The sequence below is a fragment of the Grampus griseus genome (assembly GCF_964374135.1).
Source record: "Grampus griseus genome assembly, chromosome: X".
NCBI classification, from domain to species: domain Eukaryota; kingdom Metazoa; phylum Chordata; class Mammalia; order Artiodactyla; family Delphinidae; genus Grampus; species Grampus griseus.
This window is the reverse complement of record NC_138999.1, coordinates 31,064,991-31,078,535: the sequence shown is the minus strand read 5'-3', so window position 1 is coordinate 31,078,535 and position 13,545 is coordinate 31,064,991. Positions and strand designations below refer to the sequence as shown.

Genomic DNA, 13,545 nt, shown 5'->3' with positions numbered 1-13,545 from the left:
GTGTGAGAGGTAAACTTTATAGTCATCACACATTTTACTTTATGAGAATATGAAGCATTAGCATAAGCAAGAACAGTTAGCAAATTCTTATTCTAATTAATCCCCAAAGAACTGGCTGGCAAGGATCAGTATAAAAGACTGGTTTTAGCCACAATTTAAAATTGATCGATGGATGAGCTGTTCTCAGAAATGAATCCTTTGAAAATTATTTCCCATATTGATACGATCTGCTGTTCTTAACAGCAATATTGAGTTATGTACTCATTCAACAGATACATACTAGTTGGCACCCCAAGCACTCTTTTTAGTACTGGAAACATATAGTGTGATGAATAAGTCAGATCTGGTCCTCAAATAGCCCACCATCAAGTAGAAAAACAATTACACAATGTTTGCACTTGTACAAGGCAGGATGCATTTGGTATCATACGTTATATGAAAAAAAAATGCTCTATGGGTTGACAGGAGAAGAATATCACTATTTAGATCTGATAGAGAACTTCATGGAAGAGGAGAGGACATTTAAGAAGAATTAAGAGGTACTAAGCCTTTTTCTCACATATACACTGTACTCTGTTCCTTTTATTTATCATATACAAATCGGGCTCCAAAAAACAAATAAGCTCTTGATGGTCATAGTCTAGAGAAGGGGAATAAGTTCCATACAATAAAAGGGAACATGGAAAGAGGGGATGACAGAAGCATTGGGGGTAGCCAAAGGGAAGCACAAGCCATATGTGTGTACATATGGACCACAGGGTCAACATAGGAGAGAGTGAATGAAGGTTGAAAAGATATTAAAGTATTTATCATTCTGCATTGTAATTATTTCTTGCAGGCCTGCATTTTATGGCAGACAGTATGGTACATGAACTTAGGGGCTTCATCATTCAGGCTTGTATCCCAGAGTAGGTTGATCCAGAATACTCAGTCAACTGAAAAAAGGCCCTCATGGAGATATTTTCGTGGGCCCTGATCCTCACTAAAGCCTCACCAAAAGCTGGATCCTGGAGAGCCACAATTTTAAAATATTTCATTCTATTGCACTGAGTTAGCAATTTGAATTAGGCAAGTCTCTAAGTTAACCAGAACAAATCACAGGCAAGTGTATATACTAAGTGGTAAGCTGCCTTGATCCTCTCACTCCAGATCAGAGTTACTTAATTATTTTTTATGCCATCAGCCTCTTTGGTAGTTTGATGAAGCCTATGCTTCTTCACAGTATAGGGTGTTTAAAATACATAAAATAAGAGGCAAGAATTATGGAAGAAGCTAATATTCCAATAGACTATCAAAAAGTAAAAAAATATATAAAATGTAGACTTCTTCATTAACACAATGCATAAGATCTAATGGTGGATCTAATGACTGTCGTACTTTCAAAGTAGTGATGAATATAAACAATATTTCAAACAACAGAAATGTGATATAAACGGTGGCCAAGTTACAGGTACAACTAATAATACTGTGGTTTGGGAATGCTATAATGCAATTAAAAGTCAGTAAAAATAAAGTTGGAATTTCACATATCCACTTTGTTCTTAGACTACAGGTTAGGGCTCCTTGCTTAAGATACTCCTCAATTTCCTAGAGGTAAAGCAGTACAAAATGCAGGAAACATCCATTTTTACTGTCCTCTAGATGGCTACTTGTCTCTTTTCTGAACTCTTGGACACGTAAAAGATGGGATGAATCTAAAACTTCATCTCATATCACTATTCAAGAAGGTGTTTTCTGTTTCACCTTCAGGGTACATATGATACTGGCTTTATAAACAAGATATGTTCATTACTGACATTCTAGACCCAGGAACATTAATCAAGTAAAAACAGAATTTTCCCAAAACAAAATATTTCATCAAGTTTTATTCTGGCATCTCTTAAGTAACACTAATGATAATAATTAGCTTTGTAAACAGGTAAATACAAATTCTTAGGTTCTCAAAGATTTTCTAACCTGTTTTTTGCTATAGTACACTTAATTCTGTTTCCTGGGTTTGAGAGGCTCCTTTGGGGATGAAGCAATTTTTTGATTTATTTAAAAAACCACTTTCATTAGCTGCTTGCCAACAAAATAGGTAAAGAAAAGTAATGGAGATAAAGCTTAAGTTAGTCTGGTTTTCTACTCACTATGATAAAAAAGATTGAAGTAATGGAGATCGCAAGTGTTGAACAAACTGAGCTTTGGAGATTTTATCAGTCTCCTATGGCTACTTAGCAAATTATCTCAAGCAGGGATTGTTTGCCTGGATACTTACAGGTGGCCTCTCCATGTAGCCGGGGCTATTTCACAGGATGGCAATTTGGTTCTAAAGTCAAGTAAGCCAAAAAGATAGAAGACTAGGCAGAAATTTTGTAAAATTTCCTGACCTAGTACCAGAAATCACATTGCTTCACTTCTGCTGAATTCTAGCATACTATTTGTTAGGATGTTCTAGCATACTATTTGTCACTAAAGCTGGCCCAGCATATCACCACATTCAAGGCAGTATTAAAGAAATTGTGGATATATTTTCAAACCACTCCAAAGATGTGTATGTATATACTAAGACATAGAACAGTCCTTTATTTCCAGTTCAAATTTTCCATTATATCTTGTACTATGAACTATTATAGTACATAAAAAAATTGAAGATTCATTGGTGACTCCTTTGCTATGTATTTAACTGGCTAATTTTTAACCACAGTCAAGCTCTCTTTGTAATGAAATTCTTTAATAAGGGTAGCCATTATGCATTCTTTTAAAAGTTGAGCTGGGGTCACCGATACTTCCTTTACCAAATGTACGTATCATCTTTTAATCTTGTGTGCTAATGCTTTGAGCAATTTTATTGATCCCCAAATGTTCATCACTAATTGAAACAGCTGCTTTATTTAAACAGTACTTACGAAATGACATTCAGACAAGCTCTGCTTCATGTTTTGTCCAGAAGTTAAGTCCAATTTGATCAGACAGTTCATCTGTTCCATACATACTCTTTACCTGGGAGTGAAAGGGACTTCAAGACTGGAGCTCCACTTTCTTCCCTTTGACATCCACATGTGCCCCTGTGGTGAGAGCAACAAAGAGTTGAGAACAGAATTCTGGTCTGTACTTTCAGCATGGGCTGCCACGTTAGTGGAGTAACCAGTACAGGTGACTTGAAGGCAGCAGGAAGTCTTAGGAAGTATGGGATTATACCTTGTGACCAACAGTATCCTCAAATAGAAGTTGCTCTGGAAGCCCGCAGGTGAAAGCCATAATTCAGACAATACGTCTGCATTTCTGTTTCCAGGACTCACAAGAGTCAAAAAGTCAGTAGCCTTGATTGTCCCTACTTGGTTCAGTTATATTTAAGACAGCTAACAACAGAGATGAGGGTGACACTGAGATACCACTGATTGAAAAGCTCAATCATTCCCATGCCTCATCCCAACTTCTATTTCTGACCGATCCCACCTCCTCTTATATTCTTTATTTTTTTCAGATTATTGAGATATTGATAACATATGTAAGTTAAAGGTGTACAATGTGATGATTAGTTACATGTATATATTGCAAAATGATTACTAAAATAATTGGCTAACACCTCCATCCCATCACATAATTGCCAGTTTTCTTGTGTGTGTGGTGATAACATTTAAGATCTACCCTCTTAACAACATTCAAGTAAATAACACAGCACCAGTTACTATAGTGACCATGCTATGCATTAAAGCCCCAGATCTTATTCATCTTATAGCTGGGAGTTTGTACCCTTTGACCAACATCTCCCCACTTCCTCCACACCCCCAGCTCCTGGCAACCACTATTCTACTCTTTATTTCACTTAGCATAGTGTATTCAAGGTCCATCCATGTTGTCGCAAAAGGCAGGATTTCCTTCTTTCTCGAGGTTGAATAATATTCCATTGTGTGTGTATATATGTATGTGTGTATACACACCACATCTTTATCCACTCACGCACTGATGGACACTTAGGTAGTTCCCACATTTTGACTCTTGTAAATAATGCTGCAATAAACATTGGAGTACAGATATTTCTCTTCGAGATAAGTGTTTTCATTTCCTTCAGGTATATACCGAGAAGTGGGATTGCTCAATCATATAGTAGTCCTATTTTTAATTTTTGAGGAATTTGCATACTTTTTTCCCTAGTGACTATACTAATTTACGTTCTTACGAACATTGCACAAGGGTTGCCTTTTCTCCACATCCTCACCAATACTTGCTACCTATTGTCTTTATGATAATAGCTATTTTAACAGGGGTAAGGTAATATCTCATTGTGGTTTTTATTTGTATTTCCCTGATGATTAGGGACATTAAGCACCTTTTCCTATACTTCTTGGCCATAGGTATGTCTTTGGAAAAACGTCTTCTAAGCCCTCTAAGCCCTCTAAGCCCCCAACATCTTGTTAAAAAAAACAAAAAAACAAAAAAAACAAATACAAAATAAGTAAGCCTCAGAGATATAATCTACAACATAAGGAGTATGGTCAACAATATTGTAATAATTTTCTATCAGGACACAAGGTTACTAGACTTTTCATGGTGATCACCTCCTAACATATGTAAATGTCAACTCACTATGTAGTTCACCTCAAACTAACATAATATTGTATGTAAACCATATTTCAGATTAAAAAAAATGTTTAATGTGTATTAGTTCTCGACAAATGTGAACAGGGTGAATCACAATTTCACAATCTCTGGCATCCTATCAAATATTACCAGGCATGCAAAGAAGCAGCAGTATGTAACCAAAAATTAGGAGAAAATTAATCTCTCATAATTGACCTGGAAATAACACAGTTGACAGAATGAGTAAATAAAGACATCAAAACAGTTATTATAACTGTACTTCATATGTTCAAAAAACAAAAAGACTTCAACTGGTTAGAGACATAGAAGATATAAAAAGACTCAAAGTGAACCTAAAGAGGTGAAAACAACGTCTCAGATATGTTTTTATGTTGGATATTGAAACAATAAAAAAGATTAGTGAAGACATGTATGTGAAAATACTCAACATATTTTTATAGTACACATATGTATGGAATAAAAACTAGGATCAGGTTTAAAATAATATATACCAGATGTTAGTTATATTTACCTTTGAGGAAGGGGCAGAATTTCTGAGTTATAAAGAGGGACAACTGTGATTTCTCAGTATTGTTAGAATTTCTTGCAATAACAACATATGCAGTTATTGCAGTAATTAAAATATTTGAATAAGCCCAACGCCAGAAAGAGTAGCTGTGTCTTAGCCAGGAAAGTGACTGATAAATAACAGAGCCTGAAATATGAACTTAATACAATAAACATTTCTCTCTCCATGTAGACTAGCAGACGTTCTGTACTAACAGGTGATGCAGGGGTCCAGGCTGTGTCCTTCTTGTACGTTCACCCATAAACCCATGATTTCCACGTTTACTGATGAATGCAAGGAAAAACATGGAAAGTGGTAAAGTGGATATCAAATGTTTGGCCTGAAATTGACAAATACTGCTTCTGCTCACAGATCAATGGCAAGAGCTAGGGCACATGATCCTTTATAACTACAAGTGCACTTGGTAATATAATCTCCTGAGGAGCCCAGGAAGGAGAGGAAGGCAAAATATGGATAAGCACTTGTAGTCTCCCCCATTAAGTGTTACAAAGTAAGTGCTCAATAGAAGAAATGCAACTAGTAAAATTTATGCAACGGCCCTCTTCATTTCCTGTTAGAGTTTCTGAGGAGGCCCAATTTCCTTGAAATTCTTCAACTTTTTTGAGGTCCTACTATGTGACAGTTGCTTCCAGACACAGACTCACATCAAATTTTCAAAACGGATCCTGTAGAATACCAGAAGAAAGATTTTGCCTTCTTCACTCAGTAGTACCTTCCTGCACTGACCTAAACCTTAACTTTTTTGTTTGTTTGTTTGTTTTTACATCTTTATTGGAGTATAATTGCTTTACAATGGTGTGTTAGTTTCTGCTTTATAACAAAGTGAATCAGTTATACATATACATATGTTCCCATATCTCTTCCCTCTTGCATCTCCCTCCATCCCACCCTCCCTATCCCACCCCTCTAGGTGGTCACAAAGCACGGAGCTGATCTCCCTGTGCTATGCGGCTGCTTCCCACTAGCTATTTTACGTTTGGTAGTGTATGTATGTCCATGCCACTCCCTCGCTTTGTCACAGCTTACCCTTCCCCCTCCCCATATCCTCAAGTCCATTCTCTAGTAGGTCTGTGTCTTTATTCCTGTCTTACCCCTAGGTTCTTCATGACATTTTTTTTCCCTTAAATTCCATATATATGTGTTAGCATACGGTATTTGTCTTTCGCTTTCTGACTTACTTCACTCTGTATGACAGGCTCTATAAAACTTAACTTTTAAAATCTTAATGGGATGAGAGTTTTCTTCTTCCTGTTGGTGCCTGGTCAAAATCTATGAATTTCTGCCACCTTCAAGATGACTGAATATAGCTCAACACTGTACAAGTGTCATTAGGCGCAAGGAAAAACCATAATTTTCTCGCGGATCATGCAGTTAGACAAGAGGCAGTAGAAGGATGCTGAATTATTTTTATCTCTGCCACCCAAAGTTAGCACGTCTGTCAATAAACAATTTTTCACCTCCTGGAAGGACTGCAGGTCTTTAAGGAAGTTAATCCTCAGTAGATGCTTGCTTTGCGGTGATTTCCATGGTCTTTAATTCTCTTGCACTTCTCACTTACGAAGAGAGCTTTTTTTTTTGATATGGACAATTTTTTAAGTTTTTATTGAATTTGTTACAATATTGCTTGTTTTATGTTTTGGTTTTTTGGCCACGAGGCATGTGGGTTCTTAGCTCCCTGACCAGGGATCGAATACGCACCCTCTGCATTGGAAGGCAAAGTCTTAACCACTGGACCACCAAGGAAGTCCCAAGAAAGCTTTGATTATTAACCACATAGGTAACTACATATGTGTATGTGTTCAATGGCCAGTCGCAAAAAAATATATACTCATCAAAATTCTTTTGCAATATAAAGGTACTTTCAAAATTCCTTCTCCAACTTCAGGGTTCTATCCCCCAAATTAGTAGATTTTATGACAAATTGGACTAAATCCACCAGCACTTTGGAAAACGTTTTGAGACTGAGGCAGAGATGCTCAAAACTGGTGGCCAGGTCTAACTTTCAACATCAGTTTACCTTTTATGTGGAACAGGATGTTGCTATCACAGGGGTACAGGTGAGGGAGGGGACCACCAGGGAACTGGAATGCTCCAAGTCAGGGGGAGGCAGGTGAATTTTGCCCTATTTGTTCCAATGGGAGCAGGTACAGCTTTCAGAGGAGGACTGCAGAGCTAGCCAGCGGGTCAGGTTCCAGTGTGAACAAGAAGGCTCACTGGAGAAGACCCAGGGGAAAGGCACTATGTTGCACAGAGAGCAGAAGCTGATAGAAATGCCAGCCCCTAGGCAGAGTCAGCTCTCAAGACATTGGTAAATGAAGCTCAGAGACAATCCCCAAATTGTGTTTCTTATTTCAAACTTCCTTCTTTATACCTGCTTTAAGTTCCTGCCTACATTCTTTCTGTATCCTGAGAGGTATTAAGGAGTAGTGAGAAGACAGATAAAGGGTCAGAAGGTCTGACTCAGGCTGGGAAGAGTGGAACCTAGTGAGTTCCAGATGAATTCAGAGAAGAGGTTTAGTGGCAGCTCTGTCACAGTCTAGTCATGTGAAATCAGGTACGATCACAAAGTCTTTGAGCCTGAGGATCTTCTTTTATGTGAATTTGGTTTGGTAAGTCCTGTCTTCTGGGACTATTGTAATGTGTATTAAGTATACAAAACACATGGCACAGTGTCTGGCATATCACAGGGCTTTAATGAATGAGAGTTATTGCTGTGACTGTTGATTCCAAATCCTACCCCCTCACCTGTGTATGTGTGTGTATGAGTGTTTCTCTAAATCTACACTTTCTCAGAAAACATACAGTGCTATGGTATATCAAATCAGACAAAAATGTTCCTCAGCAAAAAAAAAAAAAATTGTAAAAATTTACCCTCAGAGTTTATGTTCTTGAATTTGGGTGTTGGAATGTCTTCCCCATCTGGATGTAATTCAAATGTCCTAGATACCGTGTCAAGGACAAACTCCTTGCCTCCCTCCCAGCTGCTGTTTGTAGGGGTTCATAATACAGCAGTCCCCCCTTCTCAGAGTGGGATATGTTCCAAGACCTCAGTGGATGACTGAAACTGTGGATAGAACTGAACCCCATATATACTACGTTTCTTCCTATACATTCATACCTATGATCAAGTTTCATTTATAAATCAGGCACAGTAAGAGACTATCCAAATTGCCAGCATCACTTCTCTTGTACTTTGGGGCTGTTATTAAATAAAATAAGTGTTACTTGAACACAAGTGCTGAAAAACCTTGATCAATCTCATAAAAGAGAAAGCTACTAAGTGACTAACAGATGGGATACGCTGGACAAAGGGATGATTCACATCTCAGGCTGGATGGAGCAGGACCACAAGAAACTTAATCACAGCACTTAGAACAGCATAAAATTTTAAATGTGTGAATTGTTATTTCTGGAATTTTCCATTTAATATTTTCAAACCATGGTGGACTGCAGTAAGTAAAACTTTGGACAGCAAAACTGGGGTAAGGAAGGGCTACTGTATGTCACCCTCAAATATGCCACTTTGGCATACAAGGTTGCTTTGAATTAAAGGTACTTGAGAAACAGTTAGTGAAAGGAGGACACTCTGACCCTCCTTTGTTCCCCTGAAAGCAGGAGATAAATATCCCATGTGAAAGGTACCCTCCCTGCACCAAGAGGGTAGAAGGCATTCTTACCACCAGAAACAGAGAATTTAGGGCCAATAGGGCTATATAAACAAACCCTCTTACTGTTTCACTCTTGACTTGCCCCGGTTTAAACCCCTTTGTCAGTTCTTTTCAATTCATTGTTTCTTTGTCTAAAAGGTATAAAAGGCTTCCTGCTCTGGTACTTCTTTGAGTCTCATATATTTGTGGGGCTCCCATACAGACATAGAAAACTAAATTTGTTTTTCCCCTGTTACTCTTTTTATTACAAGAGGGTCTCAGCCAAGAACAAGAAGGATAGAGGGAAAATTACTTTTCCTCCCTTACACCTTGCTTGCAACCCTGCCCCACTTTTTCATTCATTTCATCCCCACCAAAAATTAAGCTTTAGCTTATTTTTTTCCAAATTAGACTGAAGACAGCTTAATTAAATTTTCTTTTGAATGAAGTAAGCGCTGGCTCTCCTAGGCGATGGCCAACTGTCAGCCCAGTAGCTTCTGGGTGTCTGATCTCAAAGAAGTATTTATCTTTCTCAGAAACTCCTTAGAGGTGACATATACAAAAAAACTTTGTGCATGCGTTCAGCTGCACAGGAATAAGATTCAGGTAACCTTCCATTCCTGTTCCAGGTGAGAATTTCTCTCTGGTTTACTTGTGATCCAAAAGTAACAGCTAACAGCAGTTTACCACTCCAGACATTTGGGTTTCAACTCAGACAGACCATTAGAGGGTCTGGTCCCTCTCATAATGCCCTCAGCCTCATGTTGCTCACCACCCAGTTTCATGTAAAATTAACTCCCACTGAAAGACTTGAAGTTTCCCAAAGCCCCAAATGGCCACGCCTAACTGCATTACCACGCTGACAGTCTCACAGGACTGTCCACCTCTACCTACTCACTTCTTCATTTTACTTGTCCCGTAGGAATTAGAAGATCTCATTATTGTCCATGAAGGATTCTTCCTCCTATATGTTAAAACGCTATGAGCAGGCCCTGAGTTATTAATCCTAGCATTCCCGATACTATCTACAGTTCTTTTCAAAGAGCAGCTGTTCAATAAAGGTTTGTGGAATAAATGATCCAGTGAATATGAGGTCTAATTCATTAACATGTGATACATTCTTTAAAGAGCTTAAGCAAATCCACGCATATATCATTTAATTTTACAGAACAAGAACTAAAAAGAATACGAAAGGCAAATTTTGAATATCTTTTAGAGATTCTTGATTTTTTCTATTGATCCCAGCTATCTTAAAGCTGACCTTTCACGTGTGCAAGGAAATAAACGCCTATAGCAATGCCATCTTCTTATTCCAGAAGATAAAATGGATAGTTTCACAATTTGTTTCACAAAACAACAAAGTTCTTGCTTTAAACATCATGAGTAGTAAATGTATGATCAGTATCATTCATAAATCTTTATATTTTGAAACAGTTAAATTCATATTAAAAAATATGAGTAATACATACATCAAAAAAGAGAATAAACTTACAAGTTATACATACAAAACAGGAACACACAGGCAAATACACTGTCTTCCTTTCTGCCCCCACCTCAGAACTAAATTCTACCAGCACTAACTGCGTCTTCCAACAATGCATGAAGAAAGTATCCCTGACTCCCCTAGGTGTGGGAGAAGCTGCTAGCCTTGGCACTAGAACTGGCAGTGGCTATAGAAGGAGAGACAGCCCTGCCTGAAATTCTGGCTCGGGCTCTCTCTTCTTCATCTTGCAGAGCCTCCTCATACTGAGATGGGAAAGAACTTGGGTCAGTCCCATGAACCTTGGCCAGAAACTCCAGGACCTTCATCTTGGTGGTTTCAGCGTGGGCTCTGGGGCCCCACAGGAACTTAAACTGCGCAGGATCAGTGTTGGTCACCTTCCGGTACTCCAGGTATTTTTCCTTCACGAATTCTTTGGTGATGAGCTCCCTGGGCTCCCCAGAGATGAAGTGCTTCATCCCGGCATATATCCCGCTCACATTCAGAACTTTCCAGACTTCGTCTTCGGTAGCACAGTTGCCCTTCATGAAGATCACACCCAGGATAAGTATCAGGATGCCGGTCTTGGGCATGCCCACTTCACGGTGCAGCATCCCATCATAGGTGAGGCCCAATTTGATGAAGAGGCCATAGTGGTGATTGGTGTGATCCACTTCCATCAAATCAAGGCCAAAGACCATCTCCATGCACTCAGAGGCTCTCAGGAAGATCTCAGGAAAGTGGACTTCACACTCTTTGATGACAATCTTCAACATATCTGCCTTTGTTATTGGCTCTTTCATTTGATACTTGAATAGCAAGAAATTTACCAACATAGATACTTTCTTATCTAGAGCATCTATAGGCGCATTCTTGGGGCCTAGCACAGCCTGTGAGGTGCTCAGAGTATACTCTCTTTCTTGGCTATTGGACCCCTCATCCGATTTGGTGGGTGAGGTGGCTTTGATAGCAATGGAAGAGGAGTAGAAACACTGAGGACCCTCAGGAGTGCTGGATATACTAGCCCCAGGAGCCTCCTTCAAATCGCCAGGCATTAGAGGATGGCAGGAGAGATGGGTCTCCTCCAGAGCCTTGGAGACCTGTTCAACCTCCAGGCCCTGGGACTTTCTGAAGGTTTGATGGCATTGATCATATGAGTGCTGAGGACGCTTCTGACGCTGAGACATGATGACTCTTGTGGGTAGCAGTACGTGGACAGGAGGGTGGGCAATGAGATTCACCACCTAAGATAAACAGGGCATATGTGAGTGGCTTCAGCTAGTAAACTTAACTGTGGCGGCTCTTCCTGAGACCCAGAGGAGGAAGGGAAGGGTGGCCTCTGCCAGCTTCACTCCCTGGACCTCTCAGGGCTGTGGAGCCCCCTCTGCCATGGGTTGGTTAGCCCCACAATCCTCACATACGCTTCTCAAATTAGATTCTGGTTGGTAAGGTGCCCGCCGCCATCTATTGCCTGAGGCCCCCCTCCAGTCAAGGCCGCATCTCTGTGAGACCCCCAAAATGGAAGTGAGGAGAACCTCATGACGGGAAATCCACGGCTGACAACAGGGACGAATGCTGTGCACACCCTCCGTCCTGGGGTCTGAGGATTCCTAAGGCTTCACTCGGGGTCCTCACCAGGACTCCTGCAGGGCCTGAGATGCCTTCCTTTGGTGACATGACAACGCCTGTCCCAGACTAAGGCCTCCCCTCCCTCACACTCCAGTGGCCGCGGTCATTAGCACCACTTCCGGCCGCTCCTGGCCGGGGCCTCCCAAGGCCGACCTCCCGGCCGAGGCTCAGTGAGTCGCTACTATTGTGGGAGACAGTCCCCTCAGATCTCACTCACGGGCCTTTGCTTGAAGACTCGTAGGTCGGGGACCCTGAGCCCCACGCACAAAGGCCACCACCTCAATCAGACGGCCCAACAGGTAGCGTGTGGTAAGTCAGCCTGAACCTGTCCGCGCCTCCCGGGGTCGGGGTGGGGCTCTGACCAGGTGGGCATCCCCCTTTCTGGGGCCGGCGGTCCCCCTCAGTCTTCATTTAGAGTCTCACCTGACACCGAGCGGCACCTGGGGCTGCTCCCACTGCTGACTGGAGTCTGCGCCTCAAACTGAAGCCCTCGCAGCCGTTAGCTCCGGAGGCGGAAGTCAGGGGGCGTGGCATCCAGTGAGGACTGCTTGGGTCTTTCCGGGGTCACCAGTAGCGAGGTCACGCTGTGCACGTAGCGCTCAGTTTCAGAGGGGTGGTGCCTGCTGGTCCGGCTCCCAGCCCTCACTTCGGTTGCCAAGCTCTAGCTGCCTCCCTCTGTTGAGCTGAGGTCTTGACGCTCATGCCAAGGTCCTCTTGCCACTGAGAACCCTGAAGAGTAACTGAGGGCGTATCTCAACCAGACAGACCTGCCTGGCCTTTAAGGTGAAAAGCAGCCGCTAGCCCATCTTCGTGTGACCCCCACCCCCACCCCTTTATTCTTTGTTGTTGTTCTCCTGGGTCCTCATTTATGGGGTTCTCTTTTGGCTCCTTTTTCATGACTTCAGGCTTTCAGGGAAATGCCTGATCCCAGCAAAGCCTTGATGAGTTCACTTACTGCAATCCTTGCAGCGCTTAGAATGGGTCATGTTCCAGCCTAAATGGAAAATGGAGAAGTTGGAGCACAAGGCAGGAAGGCGGCAGGACAGGGGGGTGAGCTGTCAGAGAAAAGTCATAGCCATCTATTCCTGCTTTCACCAGGCAGACTTAGCCACTTTCATAGGTTATCCACTAAAAAGTTTACTTTGTACATGGAGGAACTGAGACGAATGATTTTGAAAGCCCCTGTTTTATGACGCTGTTCCACACCTGTAACATGCAGTAATCATATGAAGATGATGAATGTTATCTATTTGCATTTTTATACTTCTGGTTTATTTTTCTATTCTTATCTCTGTGGCTTTGTTTTCTAGTCCAGTTTAAAACAGTGGCTTAAATATTCTTTTCTTGAGTCTCCTCATCTATTTGGTTTTTGTATCAAGGGGAGCCTGCTTGTTAAAATGTGTGGAGTAATTTCAAATATTTTTGTGTGATTTGCAAAAGTTTACAGAACATGCTGATTAGTTTTCCCTGATTATATGGTGCAAGTAGCCTCTAAGCCTTATGTGATCTGTGTGGCTTTAGCCTACTGTTTCAGTTTGTGATTGCTGATTTCAATTTTCTATTATTAATGGGCCTCCCTTGCAGTATATGTTTTGCTGAAAAACAGCATTTCTCTTCATTTCTCTTGGGTATTCAAA

At 40.9% G+C, this 13,545-nt stretch overlaps 1 protein-coding gene across 1 annotated transcript; it reads right to left on the bottom strand.

The window, feature by feature from the left end:
• Positions 1 to 10,422: 10,422 nt before the first annotated feature.
• Positions 10,423 to 11,466, bottom strand: MAGEB16 (MAGE family member B16; the record flags this gene model as incomplete). Its single annotated transcript, XM_082682020.1, has 1 exon — positions 10,423 to 11,466. The coding sequence occupies one exon, from the start codon at positions 11,464 to 11,466 to the stop codon at positions 10,423 to 10,425; it is 1,044 nt and encodes a 347-aa protein (XP_082538146.1).
• Between the last annotated feature and the right edge of the window lie 2,079 nt (positions 11,467 to 13,545).